Source organism: Heptranchias perlo, chromosome 14 (assembly GCF_035084215.1).
Source record: "Heptranchias perlo isolate sHepPer1 chromosome 14, sHepPer1.hap1, whole genome shotgun sequence".
In the NCBI taxonomy this organism is placed as follows: Eukaryota; Metazoa; Chordata; class Chondrichthyes; order Hexanchiformes; family Hexanchidae; genus Heptranchias; species Heptranchias perlo.
Window position 1 is genome coordinate 41796336 of NC_090338.1, and position 15763 is coordinate 41812098.

The window sequence follows — 15763 nt, forward strand, 5'->3', positions numbered from 1 at the left end:
TTTGCAATTTGAGACGTTCCTCAGGCCTCCACTGGGTTTTCACCTTTCGAGCTTCTCGATGGGAGACAACCCTGTGGCCTTCTAGATATTATTAAAGAGGAACAGGAAGAACAGACTAGCCCTCTGCGGAATGTGGTGGGCTCATGAAAATGAGGGAGAGGGTGGAGACAGTCACTCCTATAGTAAGGGAACACCTGGAAAAGGCCAAAGAAAAAAAATGGGTCTACTACACGGAGCAGGCCAGGGTGAGGCGTTTCCATCAGGGTGACCAAGTTTTGCTGCTTGTTCCCATGCCTGGGAGCAAACAAATGGCTCAATGGCAGGGCCCGTACACAATTGTGGAACAAGTATGGCCTGTAAATGACAAAGTTTGATTGATCGAATTGCCTGGGGTGATGTTGAGTTATACTGGCTTAAGAGTGTAATGTATTCAAATTTGTTGACAATACAAAGCGAGGTGAGAAAGTAAACTGTGAGGAGGATGCAAAGAGTCTGCAAAGGGATATAGACAGGTTAAGTGAGTGGGCGAGAAGGTGGTAGGTGGGGTATAGTCATGGTATTATAGTAGGTAAAATATAGGAGGAGGCCATTTGGCCCATCATGCCTGTGCTTTTTTTTTTCTTTTTTGTCATCGTGCCTGTGCTGGCTCTTTGAAAGGGCTATCCAATTAGTCCCATTCCCCTGCTCTTTCCCCAAGGCCCTGTAAATATTTTCCTTTCAAGTACTCATCCAATTTCCTTTTGAAAATTACTATTTAATCTGCTTCCACCATCCTTTCAGGCAGTGAAATGTGAAATTATCCACTTTGGTAGGCAGAATATTTTTTTAAAAGGTGAAAGACTAAGAAATGTTGGTATTCAGAGGGATTTGGGTGTCCTTGTACACGAATCACAAAGTTAACATGCAGGTACAGCAAGCAATTAGGAAGGCAAATGGTATGTTAGCCTTTACTGCAAGTGGTTTGGAGTATAAGAGTAAGGAGGTCTTGCTGCAATTATCCAGGGCTCTGGTGAGACCACACCTGGACTACTGTGTACAATTTTGGTCTCCTTACCTAAGGAAGGATATACTTGCCTTCGAGGGGGTGCAATAAATGTTCACTAGATTGATTCCTGGGATGAGAGGGTTGTCCTATGAGGAGAGATTGAGTAGAATGAGCCTATATTCTCTGGAATTTAGAAGAATTAGAGGTGATCTCATTGAAACATAAGATTCTAAGAGGGCCTGACAGGGTAGATGCTGAGAGGCTGTTTCCCCTGGCTGGAGAGTCTAGAACTAGGGGTCATTGTTACAAATTGGATAGCCAGGTGGTGAAGGATAGAATACCAGAACCTAGACTTCAGTTGCTTCCAAGCCTTTATTCACAGAGCTCCACATTACATCCACACCACACCCTAGATAAGATCTCTGTACCAATTGACACACACCACCTGAATAAAATTAACACCACCTCAAGGGCAATTAGGGATGGGCAATAAATGCTAGCGTTGCCAGCAATGCCCACATCCCATGAATGAATTTTTAAAAACTGATATAAATCACATGGATACAATTAATGGTCATAGGCTCAAGATAAGGGATCGGCCATTTAGGACTGAGATGAGGAAAAAGTTCTTCATTCAGAGTTGTGAATCTTTGGAATTCTCTACCCCAGAGTGCTGTGGATGCTCAATCATTGAGTATATTCAAGACTGAGAACGATAGATTTTTGGACACTAAGGGAATCGAGGGATAGGGTGGGAAAGCGGAGTTGAGGTAGAAGATCAGCCATGATCTCATCAAATGACGGAGCAGGAGCGAGGGGCCGTATGGCCTACTCCTGCTCCTATTTCTTACGTTCTAAGTTAGTCAGCCTGGCAAAAGACGAAAGAGGCAGATATATCATATTAATCTGCTAAAACCACGGCGAGATCAGGAGACCCTTATGTCCGAGCTGGGGCCTCTTTTGGCAACTAAGACCTGAGAAACCGGGGAAGTCCGCTTGGCTGAAACGAACGGCACAGCAGCGACTAAAACGAACAAAATTAGCCAAAAGAAATAGATTTTTTTTTAACCTCCCGGGTCGAGAGGTGATATCGTAATGCCTCTGGGGATAATGGGCTGGGTGAAACCGTACTGGATCCCCAAGGCGAAGAGGCAGGATGTCTCCCAAGAGGTCAGGACAAAGCTAGAGCTAGGGGTAATGGAATCTCAATGAATGGTCAACCCCTATAGTTATGGTACCAAAACCCAGTGGGTCATGGAGATTTTGTAATAATTTTAGAAAATTAAACGAGGCATCTAAGTTTAATGCTGACCCCATGCCTAGGAAGGATGAGCTAATTGAATATCTGCAAAATGCCAATTTCTTGTCCACTCCGGATCTTACGAAAGGGTATTGGCAGGTACCGTTAACAGATTCTGCCAAAGGAAAAATGGCCTTTGTAACACCTGGAGGTACCGAGTGATGCCATTTGGGCTGCAGGGGGCTCCTGCCGCTTTTCAGCGGCTAATGGATCGGATTTTGAGGCCTTATGCTCAATATGCTGCTTGGGGGTCCCATCAAAAAAAAATAGAAGCGGTGCTGGATAGCTTAAAGGCAGGCTTGATAGTCAACCCAGGGAAATCCCATTTGGGTTTGTCAGAGGCGCATTATTTGGGGTATGTAGTTGGGGGGCGGACTAGTTAAGCCCCAACTTGACAAAATAGAAGCTATTAGGAAATGACCCAAATCCATGACAAAAACTTTTCTGGGCCTTGTCGGATATTATTGACTATTTATACCAGACTTCACCACCAGGGTGGCCCTTTTGACAGATCTAATCAAATCCCAGGAGTCGAATATTGTCCGATGGACCCCTGGAAGGGAAATATTTGGGGACCTCTGGGATGCCTTGTGCTCTGATCGTTCCAGATTTCTCCCAGGAGTTCATCCTCCAGATGGATACGTTGGATTAGGGGCAGCACTATCCCAGCTTATCGAAGGGGCTGAGCATCCCATAATGTACCTGAGAAGAAAGTTGCTACTTCGAGATCGCAAATATGTTATAGTCGAGAAGGAGTATTTAGCGATCAAATGTGCGCTGGAGACGCTAAAATACTATTTATTATGGAGAACCTTCCAGCTGGTAACGGATCATGCCCCCCTTAAGTGGATGTGGGCGAATAAGGAAAAGAATGCCTGGGTACATGTTGGCATTTGTCCCTCCAACCATATGCCTTTACAGTTGAGCATAGAGCCGGGACGGTACATGGGAATACGAATGCCCTCTCTTGAATGTCATGCCTTACAACAGAAATCACTCAAGTCCCTGGCTCTTTGGTGGGGAGGGATATCTAACAGAGTGAGAGAGGGACAATATGTGAGCCTTAGGCTTTTGAGATCTGTATCCACGATAGGGTTACAGCTTTAAGTACTGAAACATGGCTAAGGGAGGGGCAGGACTGGCAGCTCAATGTTCCAGGGTACAGATGCTATAGGAAAGATAGAGCAGGAGGTAAGAGAGGAGGGGGAGGGGGAGTTGCGTTCTTGATTAGGGAGAACATCATGGCAGTAGTGAGAGGGGATATATCCGAGGGTTCGCCCACTGAGTCCATATGGGTAGAACTGAAAAATAAGAAGGGAGAGATCACTTTGATAGGATTGTACTACAGACCCCCAAATAGTCAACGGGAAATTGAGGAGCAAATATGTAAGGAGATTACAGACAGCTGCAAGAAAAATAGGGTGGTAATAGTAGGGGACTTTAACTTTCCCAACATTGACTGGGACAGCCATAGCATTAGGGGCTTGGATGGAGAGAAATTTGTTGAGTGTATTCAGGAGGAATTTCTCATTCAGTATGTGGATGGCCCGACTAGAGAGGGGGCAAAACTTGACCTCCTCTTGGGAAATAAGGAAGGGCAGGTGACAGAAGTGTTAGTGAGGGATCACTTTGGGACCAGTGATCATAATTCCATTAGTTTTAAGATAGCTATGGAGAATGATAGGCCTGGCCCAAAAGTTAAAATTCTAAATTGGGGAAAGGCCAATTTTGATGGTATTAGACAGGAACTTTCAGAAGTTGATTGGGAGAGTCTGTTGGCAGGCAAAGGGACGTCTGGTAAGTGGGAGGCTTTCAAAAGTGTGTTAACCAGGGTTCAGGGTAAGCACATTCCTTATAAAGTGAAGGGCAAGGCTGGTAGAAGTAGGGAACCTTGGATGACTCGGGAGATTGAGGCACTAGTCAAAAATAAGAAGGAGGCATATGACATGCATAGGCAGCTGGGATCAAGTGGATCCCTTGAAGAGTATAGAGATTGCCGGAGTAGAGTTAAGAGAGAAATCAGGAGGGCAAAAAGGGGATATGAGATTGCTTTGGCAGATCAGGCAAAGGTGAATCCAAAGAGCTTCTACAAATACATAAAGGGCAAAAGGGTAACTAGGGAGAGAGTAGGGCCTCTTAAGGATCAACAAGGTCATCTATGTGCGGAACCACAAGAGATGGGTGAGATCCTGAATGAATATTTCACATCGGTATTTACGGTTGAGAAAGGCATGGATGTTAGGGAACTTGGGGAAATAAATAGTGATGTCTTGAGGAGTGTACATATTACAGAGAGGGAGGTGCTGGAAGTCTTAACGCGCATCAAGGTAGATAAATCTCCGGGACCTGATGAAATGTATCCCAGGACGTTATGGGAGGTTAGGGAGGAAATTGCGGGTCCCCTAGCAGAGATATTTGAATCATCCACCGCTACAGGTGAGGTGCCTGAAGATTGGAGGGTAGCAAATGTTGTGCCTTTGTTTAAGAAGGGCGGCAGGGAAAAGCCTGGGAACTACAGACCAGTGAGCCTGACATCTGTAGTGGGTAAGTTGTTAGAGGGTATTCTGAGGGACAGAATCTACAGGCATTTGGAGAGGCAGGGACTAATTAGGAACAGTCAGCATGGTTTTGTGAGAGGAAAATCATGTCTCACGAATTTGATTGAGTTTTTTGAAGGGGTAACCAAGAAGATAGATGAGGGCTGTGCAGTAGACGTGGTCTACATGGACTTCAGCAAAGCATTTGACAAGGTACCGCATGGTAGGTTGTTACATAAGGTTAAATCTCATGGGATCCAAGGTGAGGTAGCCAATTGGATACAAAATTGGCTTGACGACAGAAGACAGAGGGTGGTTGTCGAGGGTTGTTTTTCAAACTGGATGCCTGTGTCCAGCGGTGTGCCTCAGGGATCGGTGCTGGGTCCGCTGTTATTTGTTATTTATATTAATGATTTGGATGAGAATTTAGGAGGCATGGTTAGTAAGTTTGCAGATGACACCAAGATTGGTGGCATTGTGGACAGTGAAGAAGGTTATCTAGGATTGCAACGGGATCTTGATAAATTGGGCCAGTGGGCCGATGAATGGCAGATGGAGTTTAATTTAGATAAATGTGAGGTGATGCATTTTGGTAGATCGAATCGGGCCAGGACCTACTCCGTTAATGGTAGGGCGTTGGGGAGAGTTATAGAACAAAGAGATCTAGGAGTACAGATTCATAGCTCCTTGAAAGTGGAGTCACAGGTGGATAGGGTGGTGAAGAAGGCATTCAGCATGCTTGGTTTCATTGGTCAGAACATTGAATGCAGGAGTTGGGATGTCTTGTTGAAGTTGTACAGGGCATTGGTGAGGCCACACTTGGAGTACTGTGTACAGTTCTGGTCACCCTATTATAGAAAGGATATTATTAAACTAGAAAGAGTGCAGAAAAGATTTACTAGGATGCTACCGGGACTTGATGGTTTGACTTACAGGGAGAGGTTAGACAGACTGGGACTTTATTCCCTGGAGAGTAGGAGGTTAAGGGGTGATCTTATAGAAGTCTATAAAATAATGAGGGGCATAGATAAGGTCGATAGTCAAAATCTTTTCCCAAAGGTCGGGGAGTCTATAACGAGGGGGCACAGATTTAAGGTGAGAGGGGAGAGATACAAAAGGATCCAGAGGGGCAATTTTTTCACTCAAAGGGTGGTGAGTGTCTGGAACGAGCTGCCAGAGGCAGTAGTAGAGGCGGGTACAATTTTGTCTTTTAAAAAGCATTTGGACAGTTACATGGGTAAGATGAGTATCGAGGGATATGGGCCAAGTGCAGGCAATTGGGACTAGCTTAGTGGTATAAACTGGGCGACATGGACATGTTGGGCCGAAGGGCCTGTTTCCATGTTGTAACTTCTATGATTCTAGTGTATAAAATATAAGAATGACCAAGGCAAGGCAGTATAGCTTTAAGAAATCGTTGACTTTAATTGCCTTTAATCGGGAACGACTCAAAGCCTGTAAAGAGAAGAGGCAGGGAAATAATTGAGTTTGGAGAGGAAGGAGCTGAGAATGAGAAGGTGTATACTGGAAAGTAATCCTTGTTACCGTTTTGTTCGTTGCTGCTCTTAAAGACACAGTTGCCCTGGGTGAATAAACCTCACTTGTTTTAAGCTTTAGTCTGTGTGTCGAATTGACCACTGGATCCTGGGACTGTCTCAGCTTGTCATAATCCATATCTGTATATTAAGTCTTGCATGTAGCATGCCCTTACTGGCCATAAACCATGCTGCCTGTTGTCATGATTTTCTATCAATTTTATATGCCAACATTTATATTTGAGGGGGGGAAGGGAATGAGAGGCAAAACCATAGGAACATGTCAACATTTTTAAAATAGAATAATCCTATGCCAACATGGTATTGCACTGCAGTTTCTATGCTTTGACTAATAAGTGGCATCACATGAGGCTGGTGATGATGTTGTGCAAGTTATCTGGGTCTGCTCACTATTTTGTGTTTCAGTTTTTTTTCCCCCTTCTTCCACCCCAGATGGTGAGATTTTTATTTAATGTGGTCATTGCTGCGCTATTTATTGCTGCTGGCTTTTAGTTAATTGTGTGAGCACCATCACTACAAGGACTGCAGCAAGTAAGAAAGAAGTCCCATTGCCGCCACCTTGAGGTAACTAAGGATGGATAATATCGGCATTGCCAACATCCTATAAACACATTACCTCTGCTACTAATGGGAAGTGTGACTGCCTCCAGCTTTTATTGCTTACTGATGGGCCTAGCCACCTCTAATTATTTATTTAATTCCTGACCCTGATGATGATTTAATCTTGTGGCTCTCATAATTTATTCAATTCCTGGCCCTGATATTGAATTATGGCTCTAGTTTCTGTTGTTTAATTCCTGACCTCCCATTTCATTTATTTAATTCCTGTCCCCTTTGTTATTTATTTAATTGATTAGCTCCAATATTTATTTAATTCACTCCAGGGATGCCTGCTGGCTCACCTGTTCAGCTTCAATATTATAATTTAATTACTCTCTTGACTCACCTTAACAACGACATGAAAGATTTATATAAACAATAAAAACTCTTTCCTATAGCATGCAAATGTTGTTTACTTCCCCTCACACTTCAGACTTCCGAATTTAGTATTTCTTCTGACTCAAATGTATGCAAGGCCATTGGGGATCAGCCAATACGTGTATATTTTACCGAGAACAAAACTGACCCTAATACTGAATTCTGGAGGCCCCTACTAGCTGCCACCTGCCAATCTGAGAGATATTCATTTACTAAATTATGCTGTCTGCCTTTCAGCCATCTCTATCCATGCTGCTACTTTCTCTTTTATGCCAAGGGCCCTAATATTTTCAATCAATATCTTATGTGGCACTTCATCAAATGTTTTCTGGAGGTCCCTGTAACTCAATTTATTACACTCAATCCATCAATACTTTCTATTATTCTCTCTCAAAAAAATGTCTGATTAGTCAGACATGACCTCTCCTTCACACATTCGTGTTGACAGTCTCTGATCAGTTCACCTTCTCTTCTCTCTTTTCCTCTCCCCCACCAAAATTCTATGATGTCTTCTCATGGCAAAATTGCCACATTACCCCCAATCCCAGCTGAAATTTCATGCCCATGGTCTTTACTTTTTCTACTACTGACATACCTACTGGTAGATATTTGCCAGGTCTCACTCTTTCCCTTTTTGAACAGAGGTGTAAATTTTGACATTCTCCAGTCCTTTGGCACAGTTCCTATCTCGAATGAATTTTGAAATATCATGTTTAATCCCTTTGCTACTTCCTCACTATCCTTCAGCATACTAAGATGCATACTATCTGCTGCTGCCCTGGCAGCTGAAACCTGGTCAGCCAGCTGAAGAGGCCTTTCCAAGTAAGTTTTAAACTTTCCTCTGTAGGGCCTGGGAGAGCAGGAGTACTTCTTCGGCCCCTGCAAGGACTCTTCTGCAATTAGATTTGGCCTGGCAGGTGACCTCTGAGGCGTCGGATTTCTGCTGCTTCCCGGTCGCTTTGGTCGGTAAATCGGCCAGTGGCATTTTAATGAGGCCTCGCCATTAAATTCGGCTGGGTCTCCCGCTGCCACTGTCTGATGGGACGGCCACTCGCTAGGCCACTTTCCCGTCTGGGAGTTAAAATTCATCCCATTATTTCTGCACGCCTCTACTTTCTGTAGAATTTCTCTTCAGTTTCTTTCAGTTTGGTGCTCTAATGGACATCCGATATTCTGGCATTCCCCTTGTTTTTCTTCGCTAAATGCGGTCTCTACTGAATTTGCTCCACACTGTAACCTAAACAATTAAAACTGGGACACAACTTGATACATGGGGTAATATTAAATAAGATGTAGCCACAGCCCAAGTGTTGGTAAATGTAATGCTAAAAAATGGTAATCCATATCAAAACAAATTTGACACATATCTCATGCCAACCAATCTTAATTAATAATTGAAAGTCTGGTGTCTCGTGTGTTTCACAGTGTGTGACAAATGTACATAGCAGCAGCTGTGTAGGTGATCATCCTAAATGAAGTCAGTACTGCCCTGTTAATGGTGACACTGCAGCTGCTGTCATTTTTAAAGGGGCCTACCGCTGGGCAGCCGAAGAACCTGGCCTGTTTCAGGCGGTAGAACCTTTTAATGTGCAAATTAGGGTCCTATGACATATATAGGAGTCGAATTGCCATTTTGGGAGTTAACTGGATGTGAATGCGCCAACCAGTTTTACTGGCCGAGCCACAGAAAAGGCCCCTAAAAGGTAACATGTAAGCTATTTTTGTGGGGCTCACGCTCACCAGCCCACTTCTTCCCCTCGCCCACCCAGGACTTGTCTTGTTGCTGGCTAGATGGCCTCCAGAGTGCCTGATATTCTGCCAGCCTGAGTCCAGCAAGCTACGTCGAGATGCCCATTCGGGGCAGTCAACTCACCAGTTCTATTTAAATGCGGCCGAGGCCTCAAAATGGCACCGGTCTCTTAGCGTGGGTGGACAGCTGGCTCACTTTTCTGGTCAGTCGCACAAAAGTTTAAAATTTACCCGTGACGTTTGCCTTTGAAGAAATAATTGGTGAGTGTAAGGACATTGCAATACTTTGAGAAAGCACTTGAAGCTGAAACTGCATGTGATAAGGCTTACCCAGTCTTCACCAACCTGATCTTGCCAGCTCGCCTCCAACTTTGCACTCTCCTCCAGGCTTATCTTGGGCATCTGCCTATTAAGGCTAACATCTGACACAGCAGACATGTTGTTTTGTGAGCACAGGGCAAGTTCCAGATTGGACAAGAAGGATTGGTTGTTGCCTGCCAACAGTCAGGTGGGCAACACACTGGGCCAAATGATCAGGTAGTAGTCTATGTTGGTAAACCTAGCTAATCAAAGGTGTCCTGCAAGGAAGATTAAATGCATTAGTTGTAGTCAGACAGGACACAAAGCAACTAGCTACTGGTCTTAAGAGTCCACAGCACATTTGGGAAGAGTGACCGTGGCTGTAACACACAAGATTGTTGGTTGTGTGGTGACATTTAATGCAGGGGATCTGACCTGATCACCTGTGAATGAGTGGCAAAATAAAGACTTGCATGAAAAATCATGTAGTCTGAAAGTGGTACAACTGCATTTGGTGTGGAATGATAAGTATTTAAAGTGCACATCTTTTTTTTGGTGGGCAATAGATACACCCCTGGCCAAGTGTGACTAGAATATCCTGCCTGGATGAATTTGGCACTGATGGCCTCCAACTGCTCTGGACTAGTAACCAAGGCAGACAGAAAAAGAAAGAACAAATGGAGAAAGAAAGAAATAAAATCCTGTTGACTACAAAATGGAAATTCTAGTGCAAAAAAATTGGGAAGTCTTAAACCGTTGCACATTTCAGACGTACTGCCTTAATCAGGCATGTGATAGTATTGATTGTACATTGTTAATATCGAATGCCTTGTTAAAAATATCAGCTACTTTTTTCAGATACCATTCCTTGGAATTAATTAATGCAACTGTGATATGCAGACAGGAACATAGTCAATGTGACTTAAATGCAAATAATTTATAATTGTGTACCGATGCAAATCAGACATGATATTTAAAGGTTATTAATACAGTTTATTTTTAACTTTCTAATTCATGGAACTGATATAAAGTTCAGCTGTTTAAACCATGTACAAATGATTGCTGATCATTACCTAATCAGACCCAAGTAAATTGGTTTCTGTCAATGTTTTCCTCCTCCAGGTGCGATTTTTGAGGAGACTGCCAGAAAGGATGACAAAATGTTTCGATTAGCTGTTGCTGAAATGAACATGAATGAAGAAATATTGCAAAATGAAAAGATAACATTCTCTGTCAGATTTGTTGATTCCAACAATCCATTCCAAGCTGTTCAAGAGGGTAAGGCAGCAGTTTTTTAGCTATTTATCTCATTAACCTTCTACTTGGGAGATTATTGCAGTTTTTGTCATCTTTGTTATTATGCATATTTTTTAAAAATCCTATTTTGTGGGTTTCGTTTTGATTATGGAAATCAATTCTAAGGCTAAAGGTTAATTTTGAGCTGGAAATCATTAGAGCATTATATACTCATTTTCATAGTGGGTCAGAACTGTTTACAATTTTTAGCTTTGTGATTCAGTGGTAGCTCCCATTTTAAAAAAAAAATGAAATCAATAGTGCTTTGAAAGTATACTAAATGGAGTAACCTTTAGTACTAATCTCTAAGTAATTGCCTAGTCTTCCAGATTGTCATTAAATATAAGTTCTGTTCTTATTGCTATAAGCTTCCTGTTTCGCTTACTTGTTACTGTTGTGAAAAGTAAACATTGTAACTGTTATTAATAGTAGTCAGCATATTTCCTTCAATCAACCTCTCTGCAACCATTGACACAGTTGACCACACCATCCTTCTTCAATGGCTCTCCTCCATTGTCCACCTGGGTGGGACTGCCCTTGCCTGGTTCCACTCTTACCTACCCAGTCATAGTCAGAGAATCTCCTGCAATGGTTTCTCTTCCATCCCCGCACCATTATCGCTGGGGTTCCCTCAGGATCTATCCTTGGAGCCCTCCTATCTCACATCTGCATGCTGCCCCTCGCCAACATCATCCGAAGACATGAGGTCAGGTTCCACAAGTACGCTGACGATGCCCAGCTCTATCTTGCCACCACCTCTCTCGACCCCTCCGCTCTCTTGTCTGACATTCAGTCCTTGATGTGCCTCAATTTCCTTCATTTTCACGTTGGGAAGGTGGAAGCCATTGTCTTTGGTCCCCGTCACAAACTCCATTCTCTTGCCACTGATTCCATTCCATTCCCTGGCCATCGTCTCAGGTTGAACAAAATTGTTTCAAGCTCACCATCCTATTTGATCTTCAGTGGAGCTTCCGACCCCATATCCTCTCCATTACAAAGACAGCTTACCTCCACCTCTGTAATATTGCCTGTTTCTGCCCTTGCTTCAGTTTATCTGTTGCTGAAACCTTCATCCATGCCTTTGTTACCTCCGGACATGACTATTCCAATGCTCTCCTGGCTGACCTCCCATCTTCCACCTCCATAAACTTGAACTGATCCAAAATTCTGCTGTCCATATCCTTCCCGCACCAAGTCCCACTCACCCATCCTCCTTGTGCTTGCTGACCTACATTGGCTCTCAGTCCACCAATACCTTGATTTTAAAATTCTCATCCTCGCGTTCAAACCCCTCCATGGCCTCACACCTCCCTATCTCTGTAACATCCTCCAGCTCTACAACCCACCAAGAACTCTGCATTCTTCCAACTCTGATCTCGTGTGCATCCCTGATTTCCTTTGTTCCACCATTGACTGTCGTATAGGCCCTCAGTACTGGAATTCCTCTCCAAACCGTCTGCCTCTACACCTCTCTCTCCTCTTTTAAGACCCTTCTTAAAACCTACCTCTGTAACCAAGCTTTTAGTCACCCATCCTAATATCTCCTTCTTTGGCTTGGTGTCAATTTGTCTCTAATTATGCTTCTAAGGTGCTTTGTTTTCCTATGTTGCAGGCACTATATAAATGTAGGTTGTTGTAACTGTGCAGCTGAACTTTATAATAGCCAAAACCTTTACATTCCCAAATTTCATGAAGGGGGAGAAAAAAAAAGTCAAACTTCTTAGCAGCAACTTGTCATCCAGTTTTGCAATATTTTATTTGGGATATGCCACATAAAATCACTTTCCCAATGGCAGCTACAATAATCAATTATCATATGTACAGAGGAAAATAGAATTGGTAATTGTTCAGTAGTTAACACTATGCTCAATTCCCTTTTTTTGGAGCTGGATGTGATTACAGCAAATAGAGGTGTCACGTATCTTTTAATGTCACATGGTTTTGACACATTCACCTTCCCCACTCTCCCCAAATTTTCTGCCCTTGGCCATGCATCTCATACCTGAGAGTTGGCAAACCACATGGTCTGTCAGCATGTTGCGAATGACTAAAACCAGCATTAACCAGAAGGCTTATAACTGTAACCTGGTGAAGGCTTGCCATCCAACTTTCTGTCGTCAATAAAGAATTGCCTAAATTCCACCTCCCAACAGCATCGAAGGAATAAAACAGAATGGGGGAAAGAACCTGCAGCCACCATTAAGAGTTGATGGATCCGGGTCACGGAAAGACTCTGGAAGGCTGATTTTTAAATCCCAGCAGGAAGATGGTGGGAGCGGACAGCAATCCCGTGCAGGATTGTAAGTTGGAAGCCCAGAAGATTTTAACTACCGAGCCTCATTTGAATAATGCTGGTCAGTTGCTTGGCCGTTTCTGACAAGAAATTGGCAGCTGGCTGGTGGAAGGACAAAAATTGGGCAGCCCAGACACATCAGGAGAAAGCTGCTGGTAGCATAGTGAGTCCGGGAGGGGGATGTTGTGAGGGTCTTGAGGCTGAGAAGGGGGGTGGAGGGGTTGCGGGGAGGATGCTGATACAGTAGATGCCTGAACTTTTTGTAGGGCCCAGAGAAGTACTCCAGCTTTTCTGGGCCCCACTAAGGAAAGTTTTTTTAAAAACTTACCTTAGTGGCTTTCATTGGCTACTTTGCGGGTTCACCTGGAGAAATAGCTAGGGTGGACCCCTTGCTCAGGAGCAGGTTAAAATTCTGTTGGGGTCCTATGTACATCATGGGCCCCGATTTACATTTATTAAAGATGCTCCTGCTGGAGTCTGGTGGCATTAAAATGATAGATCAGCAAGAATGGAGCCTTCCATTTTAATTGCTCCCCTGCTGATTTCCCACCAATTGGGGAAAGTTAAAATCACCCTGTCAGTCTGTTTAGTGTTTGCAGGTAGGGAGAGGCACTTGAATATTTTCTGGTACTCACTTACTATCTTTGACATGGGTTAAATGTCTCTTCCTATCTTATGAATATTTGAAGAATGAACTTGCCCAAGGCTTTAAGATGACCTGTTTGCCATAAACAATAAGCTACATTGCCTGCCCACAAATTTCAGTCCAATGATTAGCTGTGTATCATGTTAGCTGCGACTCAGTGGTAGCACTCTTGCCTCTGAGTCAGATGGTTGTGGGTTCAAGTCCCACTCCAGAGACTTGAGCACAAAATCTAGGCTGACACCTTAGTGCAGTCCTCTGGGAGTGCTGCTCTATCGGAGGTGCCATCTTTTGGGTCAGATGTTAGACCGGGGCCCAACCTGCCCCCTCAGGTGGACGTAAAAGATCCCATGGCATTATTTCGAAGAAGAGCAGGGGAGTTCTCCCCAGTGTAATGGGCAATAATTATTCCTCAACCAACATCGCTAAAACAGATTGTCTGGTCATTATCACATTGCTGTTTGTAGGACCTTACTGTGTGTAAATTGGCTGCTGCGTTTCTACATTACAACAGTGACTACTCTTCAAAGTAGTTCACTGGCTGTAAAGCACTTTGGGAAGTCCTGAGGTCATGAAAGGCACCATATAAATGCAAGTTTTTCTTTTCATGGTGTATGAATTGTTCAGCACTGTTTCACAATTGTATTTATTTTTGCTTAATACTTCTAGTTTTTATATGTAAAGCTCTAGAAGATATTTATAAAGTCACCACAATTTAACAGCAATATTAAGATTTTGACTTTACCCTGTAATGCTGAAGGCAGGATTCTGGCAGTTCAGAAGTAATTTTCACTTTTCAGAATAGCTGTTATTCAGGTGATACACAATTCTCATAGCATACTGGGCATATGTAAATATTTTAAGTTTACCTACTTATTTGGGTTGCCATCTTGTTTTATTTGCCAATCTCCACAGAAGATGGGCAAAATGGCCTCCTACTATACTGAAATTTCTTTCAAATCAGTGAAATTACAAACTAGGTTTAAACTACCAGAAATTATTAAACTTTTACATTGGCTGAAAGTGACAAAATGGGAATATGAAGAGTTTATTCAAACTATCTAGCCTGCCTGGTCAAATCAGTTGCTTAACTGGTTATCTAACAAGCCTTGAATAAACCAGAAATTGATACCAACATTTACAACAACCATATTGCTGAATAATATGCCAATAATATTGCATTTCAGTATTCATCACTTGTAATTTGCTCAGTCTGATTTACTTACAGGTTAAAATGGTATCAACTAGTTACTCATTGAGTATTTTGTATGTCTTTATTGCTTTGTACCATTTAAATTAAGGATGGTCAGTCTCTTTCATATTAGGAAAACCTGATCCAGTTTGTGAAGCTTTTGCTTTTGGCAATCTTATTTTGGTATATGTTTTTTAAAAAAAGTGTGTGGATATATTTGGCATTGCCATAATTGTGGTTAGCACTAACTGCCCTGATGCTGATTAAATAAAATTATTGCCAACAAATTTTAGAGTTAGGCCACATTAAATATCTACAGATTTGGAATGGCTCTGCTCACTAAAAGGTACATTTGAGAAGTAGTAAACAAACTTGATACAGATGTATAAATAAGATAAATGCAGCACATGCTTAAAGACTTTTTAATGTATTTTTCCACATTAACCTTCTGGGTAGTCAAAAGTATAACAGTTAAGAATGCTGAAAGGATCTGAATGACATCACAATATTACTTTAAATGATTTAATATTACAATGCACTTCAACATCAGGATGCATAAGAGAGACCGTACTTTGGAATTTTTTTTTGAGCTGTGCAATTGAACATTTTTGTTTTATCTTTTACTAACTGAGAGATTTTATTTTTAAATTAATGAGCTATTTCGTCTAGGCAGAAGTCGTCAAGAATGTTTTCATAGAAACAATTTGTTTCTATGAAAAATGTAAAATTAAAGACCCAATCCTTGTGTTTTTTTTTTGCTTCTGAATATTTTTTCAGTATGGGGAAGTTGAACACTTTTTAAAAAAAAATGTTTTCACCTAGCTTCTTCATCACTATTGAACAGTTCCTGATCAGATATAGCATGGGTTAAGCTTCTCCGAAATTGCTCAAGCAGTGCACTTTAACCTCAAGAATATCCCTTACTATGCCATTG

General features: G+C 42.4%; 1 protein-coding gene across 3 annotated transcripts in view; it reads left to right on the forward strand.

Moving 5' to 3' along the window:
• Positions 1-15763, forward strand: part of LOC137332471 (glutamate receptor ionotropic, delta-2-like) — a 366170-nt gene that overhangs the window by 35115 nt on the left and 315292 nt on the right. For all 3 annotated transcript variants that reach the window (XM_067996343.1, XM_067996344.1, XM_067996345.1), the window contains exon 2: positions 10528-10683. In XM_067996343.1, the coding sequence (XP_067852444.1) occupies positions 10528-10683 (156 nt within the window). The remainder of the gene's footprint in view (positions 1-10527; positions 10684-15763) is intronic.